The sequence below is a fragment of the Peromyscus maniculatus genome, chromosome 19 (genome assembly GCF_049852395.1).
Source record: "Peromyscus maniculatus bairdii isolate BWxNUB_F1_BW_parent chromosome 19, HU_Pman_BW_mat_3.1, whole genome shotgun sequence".
Lineage (NCBI taxonomy): Eukaryota > Metazoa > Chordata > Mammalia > Rodentia > Cricetidae > Peromyscus > Peromyscus maniculatus.
The window spans coordinates 10,820,238-10,833,268 of NC_134870.1; the positions used below are offsets into that span (position 1 = coordinate 10,820,238).

The following is a 13,031-nucleotide window of genomic DNA, read 5'->3' on the forward strand; positions in this document are numbered from 1 at the left end:
GAGTCAATTCACTCACTGACGTTGCTGTTTTGAAAATCTAAAGACTATTTTTTTGCTTTTCCCAAACTTTAATGAATTAAAGTAACTATAGCTCTCAGTCAACTAATTACTAACTTTAAAATACTTTTAACTTATTATCTTATTTTGTCTAGAGGTATTTTGCCTGCATGTATATCTGTGCACCACGTGCATGCCTGCTGCTCACGGAGGTCAGAAGAGGGTATAGGATCCCCTGGAACTGGGGTTACAGATGGCTGTGAGCCACTATATGGGTATTGGTAACTGAACCTGTCCTTTAGAAGAGCAGCCAGAGTCCTTAACCACTAAGCCATCTCTCCAATCACTAATTAATAACATTTAATTATGAAATATTTTACAGTGATAGAAAACTGTAAATGAAATTGTAAGCAGTAGCCATACCCACCACCGACTCTGTCTATTGTTGGCTCAGGTCAGGTCATGCTTACCCATCAAGTCTCATGTGTGTGCATCTGTGTGTGTGTGTGTGTGTGTGTGCATCTGTGTGTGTGTGTGTGTGTGTGTGCATCTGTGTGTGTGTGTGTGTGCATCTGTGTGTGTGTGTGTGTGCATCTGCAACTCTGTCCCTCTTCCTGGTGTGACAGCATCAACTGTGTCCTGATTTGAGTTCAGTTACTAGTTCTGTACAGTAACCATGAGGCATGAAGCCTAAAGCAAGCACATAAGTGCATCTGTTGTTTCCTTGGATTTACCAAGGCAATTTTAGTCATGTTGTCTCATTACCAGAAGTACACTATAAACTAGTGATCAGTAACACCTGGCACTCATAGGAATTTTATTCTTAATTCTATAGTTAGCAAGAATCTACACAAGTTATCTCCAGCTATGTGACAGCCTTTAACAGCTTCTCAAATACTTGCTTCTCCCATTGTGATTATATAGCAAACTCATGATGAGCTGGAGTATTGCTTAGGTGGTTTAGAGTGCTGGCTGATCCTCCAGAGAACTGGGGATCAATTCCTGGTACCCACACTGGGTGGTTATTAAACACCTGTAAACTCCAGTTGCAGGGGACCTGACATCCTGTGACAATTTCTGTGAACACCCATACACATGTGTCCGTATCCACACACATACATAAATAAAAAGTAAAAATAAATTTAAATAATCTATCAATACATACGATGAAATAAATAGGAATTTCTTTAAATTTCCCTTGGACACTGTCTGTCACTTTACAAGGTCACATCATGGAGACTCTCCTCATTTCCCATACTGAAATCCTATGACTGTTTGATTGCAATGTTCTTGTACCTGAGAACACGTGAGGTCAGAAGCTATCCATGGCTGATCACCGACTACTGTGTCTTTTCCCTTTTGTGTTTCTGGCTCTTGCCACTGACAGTCTATTTCCCCTGTACTCTTCATTAAGTGACATGTTTTCATGGCTTTTCTGCCTGCCCACCTCCCTCCACTGTGACTCTCACGTAAACCTTCTGGAATATTATGACCCTGGCCACATCATTGTGCTTTCCCTGACATTGCTGCTTTACATGGCAACTGTCCATCAAAGATGAAAGAATTTTAGGGACTGAAAAGAGAGCTCAGTCGGTCAAGTGCTTGCTATACCAGGGTGAGGACCTGAATCCATGAAAAAGCTAAGCATGGTGGCCCATGCCGGGGAGCAGTTCCCTGGGGCTCACTGGTCACAGAGCCTAACTGAATCAGCAAGTTCCAGACCAGTGAGAGACCCTGACTCAAAAAGGAGGGATGGTGCCCTGAGAATAACACCCAAGACTGACTTCTGACTTCCACACACACACATATGCACACAAGCCACACGGGCATGCACACACGCATGAACATGCACACAAATGTACACACACATATGCATACACACAGAAGCTTTGAAAAAATCACAGCGCAGAGCATTTCAGAACTCTCCCTTCTGTCTTCAGAAGTTTGTACGAACACATACGCCGGCGGGACTGTGGCGGAAGGTGCTTCTGGGATGGAGATGACGACCAAGCTGGGAGCAGCCACTGGCTCCGGCGCTGCAGCCACGCTCGGCCCCTGCTCCTTGGGTCATTCAGGGACGATGAGAACGAGGCACTCCACTGGAGGGACCTTGAAGGACTTTGTCGCTGCACCAGTGAACATGACTTTCCTAGGTTCCTACTTTTCTCAGGTAACTGGGTAGCCACCTGTCAGGCTGGGTTGGTTATCTCCTTTACACAGGAAGTCTGGTTGCTTGGTTGTAGACGTTAGTTTTGAGATTTTTTTTTTTTTTTAGTGGAAGGAAAGAAAAGCTTCCTCTTGTCAAAATAAATCAGGTCATCTTGGGGCTGTCAAAATGGAGCCACTAGTTCAAACTCACAGGCCAAGCTGATGGAGACAAAGTTAGCGCAAAGTTCACTGGGGTGAAAACTGTCTCAGTGCACGCTGGGAAAGTTGCGCCTCCCCCAACACAAAAAGATGGAGCAGTTCAGGGATAGACTCCAGGCAGCATATTCAGTTACTATGGCGACTGAAACCCAGATAAAATCAAGAGCTAAAAGATAAGCCTAGGCTAGACTCTTCAATGGAATGTCAGCCATACTGTCAATTCCCCAAACAAGAGTGTTAAAGAGGATTTCCTGAAGCCAGACCCAGAAAGACCAGCATCATGCTTTCTCTAATATGTGGAGTCTAGGTTTATTTTTATCTATACGTGGAAGCAGGAGGGGACTGCTTGGAAGGGAAGGAGAAGAACAGGAGAGACGGGGGGAACATGGGATGGTAACGAGAAGAAAAGCTACCCCATGTTTTCTCTCATTTGCAAACATCTGTATTTAACTATATATGCATATATAGCACATGAAAGCTGAGGAGAGACTATTTGGGGAAAGGAAAATGGCTAACAGGAGGGAGGGAAGAGCAAGAATGGGTAAAGGAGGGTCTAAATATGAGCAAAGATCAAGGATATATATTTATGAGAATGTCACTAACCTATTATATTGATCACTAACTAAAAACATACTAACAATAGAAATAAATAAATGAAAACATTTTAGCTATCCAGAGGAAAAAAATAATCAAATTTAAAAATGAAGAACATTTTCATCACCAGTGTGGATTACCTAATGTGGGGGTCCACACTCCAGCCTTGGACTTGATGAATAGAATGGGATGGTCTTTGTGAGATTGTTTCTCCTCTTTCTCCATCTTTAGAAATCATTCGCCTATGCCGAGGAAGAGGATGAACGGGAAGTGAATGACTGTTTGCTGATCTACGATGATGAAGGCGAGGATGCTGCCCCCTGTTCACTCAGCTCCTGCAGCTTTATTGCCGATGACCTGGATGACAGCTTCTTGGATTCCCTTGGCCCCAAATTTAAAAAGCTTGCAGAGATATGTCTGGGTATTGATGATGAAGCCAAGCAGGCAAGGCCAGGCCCTAAAGACAGGGCTTCTGGGGCAGACGTCTGTGCTCGCTCTACCGAAGTCCCTCAGTCAGGTTCTAGCAGGTACCAAACTGTACCTGGTAGTGTGGAGGTCCCTCAATCGGGTTCTCAAAGGTACCAAACTCTGCCTGGCAGTCTGGAGGTCCCTCAGTCGAGTTCTCAAAGGTACCAGACTCTGCCTGGCAGTCTGCAGGTCCCTCAATCAGGTTCTAGCAGGCACCAAACTCTGTCTGGCAGTCTGGAGGTCCCTCAGTCAGGTTCTCAAAGGTACCAGACTTTGCCTGGCAGTCAAGTTTCTTCTGTTTTGTCCCCTTCCGGGTCTGTCCTCCCTGCCATTGCCATCCCTGACCCTCTACAGCTTGGTAACTACTTGCTCACAGAAACTCACGCAACTTCAGGCTCCTTCGTGCAGCCCACCGCTGCCACCTTTGACCCACATCTCACCCAGAACGTCACGGTAACAGAAAGGGTGATCTGCCCCCTTCCGAGTGTCTCTGGCAGCCTAGTGGCTCCCACGGAGCTGCGAGGCTCGTACAGTATGCTCTATACAAAAGAAACCTGCTCCCATCTATGACCTGAGCAAACTGGAAAAACATAGCAACCAAATTTAGATATTTCTACCCAAATATCTTTTTTTTTTAATCTAGCAAAGCTCATGCATGGTGTTGAACTAACTTGGCTCTTACTGGATAATTTCTGACCAGGATTATAACTCAAATACTTGGATTCATATACCAAAGCTGGGTATGCTGTCATTTCTAATTCTCTAATTTTTTTCAAGCAGGAGTAAACCTGTATATTTACAAAAAAAAAAAATGACCTTAAGATATTAGATAGGGAGGGTTCCTAAGCATCTTTAAATTCTGTACTATCAATGCCAAAGGAAGACACTATCGCCTTAAAATGCAGTGTGGGTTAGGAGATTGGCTTCCTTCTTGGAGTTCAGGTTTCTGTCTCTGTCACCTTTTCTGGTGCCATTAGTAAGGATATGAGAGTATTATTAATGACAATGGTAATTTGAGGTGCATGATGAAGATTTTAGGGCAGCTTGGAACAAAGGTAATGGATGCAGCTGACTATTTCTGTCTTCTTGGTGAGAGAACCCAAAGCGTGTCTTTTGCTCAAGCTCAGGGCCGTGGGTGAACATGTTTAGATTGTCACATCTATATTCTATGTATATTCACAATAAGACAGTTTTAAAATACAAACAGCATAGAACATGTAAGAAAGTTTAGTGTGGTGTAAATAATCTTCCGTGTGTATTTTGAGCTAGCCCAAGAAAAGGCAATTTCAGACAGAAACATGAGCTCCCTCCAGACACCCCTTAGAAGTGTCTGACCCTGTGTCCGTCTTTCAAAGAGAAGTCCTTATTGTGAGTTCCAGTGAGGAGGATTGACTCACAGAAGATCTGCAGGGAGGTTTGTTACGTTAACGACGTCGAGCAGGGTTTGTGGGAATAGAAAGCATGACTTCTAAGCAAAAAGGGCTGTAAATTAAAATAGCATGTAGTGAAATGTGTGAATGTGTATCATTTTAGGAAAGCAAAGAAAACATTTTCAAGTGAAAAGGAGAATTGAACAGCTGTAGCAATTTAATGCTGAGTGTGAGGATGTTCTGTGAGTGAATGTTCAGAGCAGTGGTTCTCAGCCTTCCTAATGCTGCGACCCTTTACTGCAGTTCCTCCTGTTGGTGACCCCCAGCTGTAAAGTTGTTTTCATTGCTACTTCATAACTGTGATTTTGCCACTGTTATGAATTATAATGTAAATATCTGATACTCAGGATATCTGATCTGCAAGCCCTGTGAAAGGGCCATTCAACATCTGGCCCCCTCCCCCAAGGATCCAACCCAGGGGTTGAGAACCACTGGTTTAAAAGTTATTTCATGAGAGTAGACCTAACAGTAATACTGTTCTTCCAGACATTTCTGGTATTCATGGCCCCACCCTTCAGCCCACAGAAAACACCCTACCTCACCTGCTTTCGACATTAGCCGAGTCTCTCCAAGGTCACTGTCCAGCTCAATTATTTTGAATTGTATGAAAAGTAGGTCTTTTGATTTTCCTTTCTGGGTTTTTATTTTTGTTGTTGATGTTGGTTTTTGCTGGTTGGTTTTGTTTTGGTTTGTTTTTGTTTTTGTTTTTTGAGGCAGGGTCTTGCTGTAGCCAAGGCTGTTCTGGAACCTGCTACATAGTCATGCTAGCCTTGAACTTGTGATCCTCCTGATAACCTCCTGAATGCTGAGATTGTAGGCATGAGCCACCACATACAGTGGATCTTTTTTCATAATAAAAGCTTTAAAATGTTTTCCAGACACTGAATATTAGTCAATTACGTTTTAATCCTAAAAGTAAATACAGTCTAAAGATCTTGAGGGTGAAGCAGACACCTAAATGTCACCATCCCTACCTAGTACCTGTCCCTTTTGCTAGTATCGTGACTACCAGGAATGACATATGAGGACAGACAGGCTGAGAAGCTTACGCAACCTAAGTTCCCGAGACAAGGCTTTCAGCATGCCTGTACTGAGCGAGAGGAGCATGTGGAGCAGCCCGCCCCTCGCTTCTGCACAGATGCTGGTCTGTGCTTCTACTTTGTCATGAGTGCTGGACTAACAGTAAGAACAGTCCTTACTCAGTGTGCAAAGGGGGACTCAGGTTTCCCAGAGCATTTTCACTTTAGCTCTTAAACGCAACCTAACAAATGGGAATTTGGAGCTAGGCATGGTGGCCCACACCTATAATCCAGTACTTCGGAGATGGAAGCCAGAAGATCAGAAGTTCAAAGTCATCCTCAGCCACATAGCTAGCCTGGCTGCATGAGACTTTGTCTCAAACAAAAGGTTAGAAAAATAACCTCAAAATGGATATTTGGCTGCATTATTAAAATGCAGAGGAAACCAGGCCACAGTGGTAAAGTTTATATAGATGAAAATCTAAAGGTTTTTTTAAGTTTGAAAATGTATTCATCTTTGGAATGACCTAGAAGTCCTCTTCATTTGTAACAATGTATCTGTATTTTTTATTAAAAATAAAAATTGTTTTAAGCAGAAAATCTGAGTGTCCTTTGACTTTGTATATTGTGCATTTTAAACAGTACATAATGAAACACGTGGCAGGGCTAGGGACCTGGCTGAGCGAAGGTGCTTGCAATCACTCCTGACAACCTGAGTTTGATCCCTGGGACCGACATGGTGGAAGGAGAGAACCAACTCCCCAAAGGTGTCCTCTGATCGCTACATGCACACTATGGCACATGGATGCCCCGACACATGATAAACAACAAACAAATAAAGCAAATGGTGTAATGTTGTTACAATAAACCTTAACCACCCTGTGAAAGAGAGATTCTTCCATAATAGTCATTAAGAAATGTGCTGTAAACGTGTATATGAATCTTTTAATAGTATTTTACTTTTTTGTTCCTAGATAATACCTCTTCCTCATTCTCCCAGGAAATGGGGAAATATCTGAGGATTCAGAATTTCTTTGGGAGGTTGTAGCACCCAAGGAGTTCAAAGCAGGAAGCGTTTAGACACTGGATGTTTTTGATCATGTACAGTGTATTTGACAATGTGAGTAACCTCACAGGCAAAAGTCCGCCCTTCTATGACTTGGAGAGAGAAGTTGAAATAAGAGGTGACAGTTTTCCTGTACTGTGACAGCAATCTGGACCATGACACTGTTGAGAGTCATCTGCCCTCACAGTGGCTTTATCACTAAATAAATACCATACTATTGTGCATCCTTCTAAGAGGTGCCAAGACATTGGATGCTCTTCTGGCTGGACCTTCCTCCTTCTTAAATCTGGACAGTGAGGCTCAGATGAGGGCAATGAAGAGAAAAGATGAAAACAAGTGCTGGATGAAGAATCTTGAAGAATGGTGGATGACTTGCCCTGAGCATTAGGAGTCAATGCCTGCGAAGTAAAAGTCATTTAGGTAAATGACAAAAATATTACTGGATTGGAGGCAGAAGTTTCTCTGTGTCCTGCCTGGTCCAGTAGCCACTCAGTCCCAAGCAAACACACAGAGGCTTATATTAATTACACACTGTATGGCCCATGGCTCAGGCTTCTCACTAACTAGTTCTTACAACTTAACTCAACCCATTCCTATTAATCTATGTTTTACCACGTGGCTTCGTGGCATTTCCCATTCTCTCACATCTTGCTTCTCCTGGCAGTGGCTCACAGCATCTCCCTGATTCCACCCTTCTTCATCTCCATCTTCAGTTGAATGTATTGCCCAACCTTATTCTACCTTGCCATTGGTCAAACAGCTTTATCAACCAGTGAGAGCAACATATATTCGCAATGTACAGAAAGATATCCCACAGCACTTCTCCTTTTCTGTCTAATCAAAAAGGAAGGTTTTAGCTTTAACATAGTAAAATTATATATAACCAAACAGTTGTCAAGCAAGAATTACAGTTATAATGTCTATTCTATTTGTATTTGTACTTGGTAAAATTAAAGAGAATATTCTATCATCTATCCTATATTTGTGAAACTAAAGTTTTATATCTAATTTGCCTTTTATCATAACTAAGGAAAACTATAGTTATAACTATCTAGTCTTCAACACTATCAAAGACCCCAGAAGGATATAATATCACCTGAGTAAACAGGAAGGGCATTGTAAGCAACTTCCAATATTCTAGAAATGACAGAGACATCTGGCTGCCTGGACAGTCATCCAAAGTCCCTCTGCAATGCTGGGGCATCCATCTTCAGCCTAAAGGCCTAGAGTCTCTGGCAGACTTTTCAGTGAAGCAGGAAATTTGAAGGACTGTTTCACCTATTGGCAAAGTTTGTCAATCACTTTTTTCTGTGTCCTGCAGAATGTCTGGCAGTTTCTTCTGTGAAGCAGGAAACTGAAGGACCATATAGCTCTGTTTTGGCAAAGTTCAGTGATCAAAAAGACATCCCACAGCACTGGATTCTATTCATAGAAAGTTCAAGAAATAAAAAAGACAAAACTGGAGATGGGCAGATGACTCCATTGATAAAATGCTTGTTATACTTTATCCTCCCAAGCATTCAACCTCTAAAACCCAGATAATAACCCCAGCCACTGGAGAGTCTGAGACAGACAGATCCCCAGGGCTCACTGGCCAGCCAGCCTGACCTCACCAGGGAGCTCCAGGCAAATACACAGACCCTGTCTCAAACAGCATAGATGCACCTGAGAAATGACATCTGAGTTTGACCTCTGACCCCCACACACACATCACACACATGCACACACACCTGCGCATTTAACCCTTGACGTCACTTCACACACACAACACATTCTGAAACAAATCAAGGCAAAGCTGGTTCATTTTCATTTTAGGGCCTTAAAGACAAAGTCACAGTTTGGAAGACATCAACAGTTTAGAAACAAACACAAGCAGACTCCTTGTTGATGGCTGGTCTGCTTTTTCACACCCTCTGCCGGGTCTACAAAGAGAAATTCTGAATCAGAAATTACATGGCTTAACATTTATTCAGTAACACAGGCTGAGATGGTTTTATGGAAGAGGAGCAACTGCTAAATAAAGAAAAGTAACAATCATTTCAATTCCAGGTTCCAGAAGCTACAGAGTTCCCTCCACAAACCAAGGATCCTGCTGCTTTGCCTGGTTCACCGTGGGCTGAGATTTGTCCACAGCCAACACGTCAGCCACACTCAGGTTTGTGTTATTTCTTTCTCTTAAAAACTTTCGCGGGCCGGGCGGTGGTGGCGCACGCCTTTAATCCCAGCACTCGGGAGGCAGAGCCAGGCGGATCTCTGTGAGTTCGAGGCCAGCCTGGGCTACCAAGTGAGCTCCAGGAAAGGCGCAAAGCTACACAGAGAAACCCTGTCTCAAAAAACCAAAAAAAAAAAAAAAAAAAAAAAAAAAAAAAAAAAAAAACTTTCGCTACAAATATAAGACAGAGAAATATAGATATAATGGTGCCAGGGTTAAAACTCGAGACAACAGCAGTGGGGGAATGTACCAATGGTTGCAGTTACCAGAAAAGGAACTGATACTGCCAAGTGTTGCCCTTGCTGTATGCTGAGAAAGCTCCATACTCTAATTAAAGTCTCAGAGTGAACCTTAGACTGCAGTCACAGATACAGAGACTTGGAAGGGCAACGTCTCCCAGATGACACAACAAAGAATAAACATTAAAATGTGTCACCTTCCTCTAGGAACAACTACTTGGAATACACTCTTCACTATACACAACGAGCAACACCTGAAAAATTAGAAAGAGTATGTCAAAAATAAAGGCAATAATAAGAAGGGTTAGAAATATAGACATATAGCCCAGAGATAAAAGCATCCAGGTCTGGTGGCACAGTTCTGTAATCCTATTCCAAGGGTTGAGGCAGGATGACTGCAAGTTCAAAGCCAGCCTGGACAATTCAGTGAGAACCTGTCTCACAATAAGTAGTAAAGCTGTCTGAGGGTGTATCTCAGTGATAGAGGCCTGGCTTAGCCTGTGAGAGGCTCAGGGTCAATTCCCAGTACTGGAGAAAATGTTTTAAAGTGTGGGACATAATAGCTCTCATCTATAATCCCAGCACTCAGAAGACTGAAGCAGGAGAATAGCGTGATTTTGAGACCAGTCTGGGCTACATAACGAGACCCTATATCAAACACACACATGTATAATATAACATAAGCATAGACATAAGACATACAGATAGATAAACAGATAGTAGATAGATAGATGATAGATAGATAGATAGATAGATAGATAGATGATAGAAAGAAAGAAAGAAAGAAAGAAAGAAAGAAAGATAGATAGATAGATAGATAGATAGATAGATAGATAGATAGATAGATAGATAGATAGGCAGTCAAATGGGAAAGTTGGAGCATTAAATCGAAGACCAAGTCTTTAAGCTGAACTTAATTACAGTTTCTGCTGACAGATGTCATAGGCACCCAAACAAGCTACTTGGAAGTCACAGGTTCTTTTCTAATGAACCTTTAAGAATAATCTAGAGAGCTAGTAACAAACTACTTGGAAGAGGTTGTATGAAATGTGCCCTGTGTAAAAATTACTTCCTTAAAAGAGTTTCAATCAAAAAAAATGCATGAAATTCTCAAAGAATTAATAAAAATATTATATTAAAAAGACTCCTTCCATGACCCATGAGAAATGGCACATTTTAACCTTCATTTTACTTATATTCTGGCCAAATATGAGACTATCATATCCTCAGTCTTATGCCTCACATATCTCTCACCGTTACAGTGAACTGAATTCCTCATTATTAACATTTTAACTGACTTGAACTGAAGTGTGATTTATGTGATCCAAACTCCAAGGCAAAACACAGGCTTACACACACACACACACACACACACACACACGGACACACACACACACACACACACACACACACACACACACACACACACACACACACCTGCCTCAGATAACCTCATAGCTTGAAGTAGCTGAAGCAAGTCTTTTCACTGTTAAATCCATAGGCTAGACAGTAATGCTCAGTACGTGCCCACGGTTTCTGCATTCAAGGAGTATGCTTTCTAGTGTTGTTAATGAAAAATAAGAACAACCTAGATTTTTTTTTTCACCTAACTTCACTTAGATAGATACAATCGAGAGTCTGTGTTTGACTAGACCTTATTCTTGATGAGGCAGACACTCCCCGGTCCCTTCAAAACTGTAATCCATTTCTATCTAGTAGGTTCTAGAACACATTCTTTTCTGTATCTCCCCTATCTTCACAGCTGCTAGAGACTCCAAATTTCTCCTCAGAAGCTACTTTATGGCTATGAGTTGATATCCAAGTTATTTTTAAGATTTTATTTTTATTTTAATTATGCATCTTTGTGTGCATTTATGCACATGAGTTCAGTACCTCCAGAGCCACAGAAGGGTAGCCAGTGCCCTGGAGCTAGGGTTACAGGTGGTCTTGAGTTCCCCAAAATGGGCACTGGGAACCGAACTGGGGTCCTCTGCGAGAGCCGCAGGTGCTTCTAAGCACAGAGTGACTTTTCCAGCCCCTAAGCTGACTTTAAAAACAAAACAAACAGCCAGGCAACAGTGGCCCACGCCTTTCATCCCAGCACTCGGGAGGCAGAGCCACACGGATCTCTGTGAGTTCGAGGCCAGCCTGGCAGACAGAGCGAGATCCAGGACAGCACCAAAACTACACAGAGAAACCCTGTCTCAAACAAAAGAAAAAACAAACAAATAAATAAACCAAAGGCCTTGCTGTTCTTTGTAGATACACCACCTTAGATCCCTGCAGCTGTCTTCTTTTATGCTGGTCTTTGAGTCCTCCCTCAGTGAAGCAAACCAACAACAAATCTGTTGCCAAGGCAACAGCAGACCTGCTCTGTCAGCCAAAGCTCTCCCAGGGCTTTTCCTACATGCCAGTGCCTGCAATGGCCTCCTTTGCCAATTCTGGCTAGCCAAAGATCTCTCCGCTGTAGAAGCAAGCCCGGAGACATTGTTAAAGACAGGAAATAATGAGTTGTTGTGTAAAGAAAACCCACTAAAATTTCAGATAGTCAAATTGCTATGGGAGGAACTAAGAGAAAATTTTGAAATAAGAGAAATCTTATTCCATGTACTAATCAATCAGACATATCTGTTTTAATGATTAACAAAAGTTAAACCTAAACAGTTTCATTCTGTTTGTGCCCGTGTGTGTTTCGTTTGTCATTAACAACAGCTCAGACTTTGGAGACAAGCTCCCAGAATTCAAACTCACAGCAGATTGCTCAGTCTATTGCTATGGGAATAACAACCATCTGTACCCATCAAGTTCTGGTAGTTATAAAATGAATTTGGGGCATAGTAAATATTTAGAAAGTTATATTTGCATTTTAAGTCTTTAAATGAACTCTAAGTTAGGCATGCTGACTGCCTACCTACCCTACAGAATCTCAAACCATTGACACCATCTGATCCACAGCCTTTTGGGGTGTTTGTTTGTTTGTTCACTGGGGGTTGTTCGTTTTTGGTTTTTTTTTTGTTTGTTTGTTTGTTTTTTGTTTTTTGGTTTTTTTTTTTTTTTGGTTTTGCGAGACAGGGTTTCTCTGTGTAGCTTTGCGCCTTTCCTGGAGCTCACTTGGTAGCCCAGGCTGGCCTCGAACTCACAGAGATCCGCCTGGCTCTGCCTCCCGAGTGCTGGGGTTAAAGGCGTGCGCCACCAACGCCCGGCTTTCGTTTTTGTTTTTTAAGACAGGCTTTCTCTGTTTATCCCTGGCTATCCTGGAACTCACTCAGCTAGCTTCATACTCAAAGATCTGCCTACCTCTGCTTCCTGAGTGCTGGGATTAAAGGTGTGTGCCACTACTGCCCTGACCAGCCTTTCTTATTTATTTTAATTTTGTTTTTGTTTTTGTTTTTTTGAGACAGGGTTTCTCTGTGTAGCTTTGCACCTTTCCTGGAACTAACTTTGGAGACAAGGCTGGCCTTGAACTCACAAAGATCCTCCTGCCTCTGCCTCCACTGCCTGGCTCTTATTTATTTTTTAACAGTTTCCTTTTCCTTTTTATTTTTTTAAAACTTCTTATTGATTCTTTACAGATTTCACATCGTACATCCTGATCCTACCATCTCCCCATCCCTTCTTATCCACCCTCTGCCTTTGCAA

General features: G+C 42.3%; 1 protein-coding gene across 1 annotated transcript in view; it reads left to right on the forward strand.

Moving 5' to 3' along the window:
* The window catches only part of Dsg3 (desmoglein 3), a 31,657-nt gene extending 25,186 nt beyond the window's left edge, over nt 1-6,471 (forward strand). Inside the window, exons 15-16 of the mRNA XM_076554781.1 lie at nt 1,938-2,167; nt 3,190-6,471. Of these exons, the coding sequence (XP_076410896.1) occupies nt 1,938-2,167; nt 3,190-3,996 (1,037 nt within the window). The 3' untranslated portion in view covers nt 3,997-6,471. The remainder of the gene's footprint in view (nt 1-1,937; nt 2,168-3,189) is intronic.
* The last annotated feature ends 6,560 nt before the right edge of the window (nt 6,472-13,031 follow it).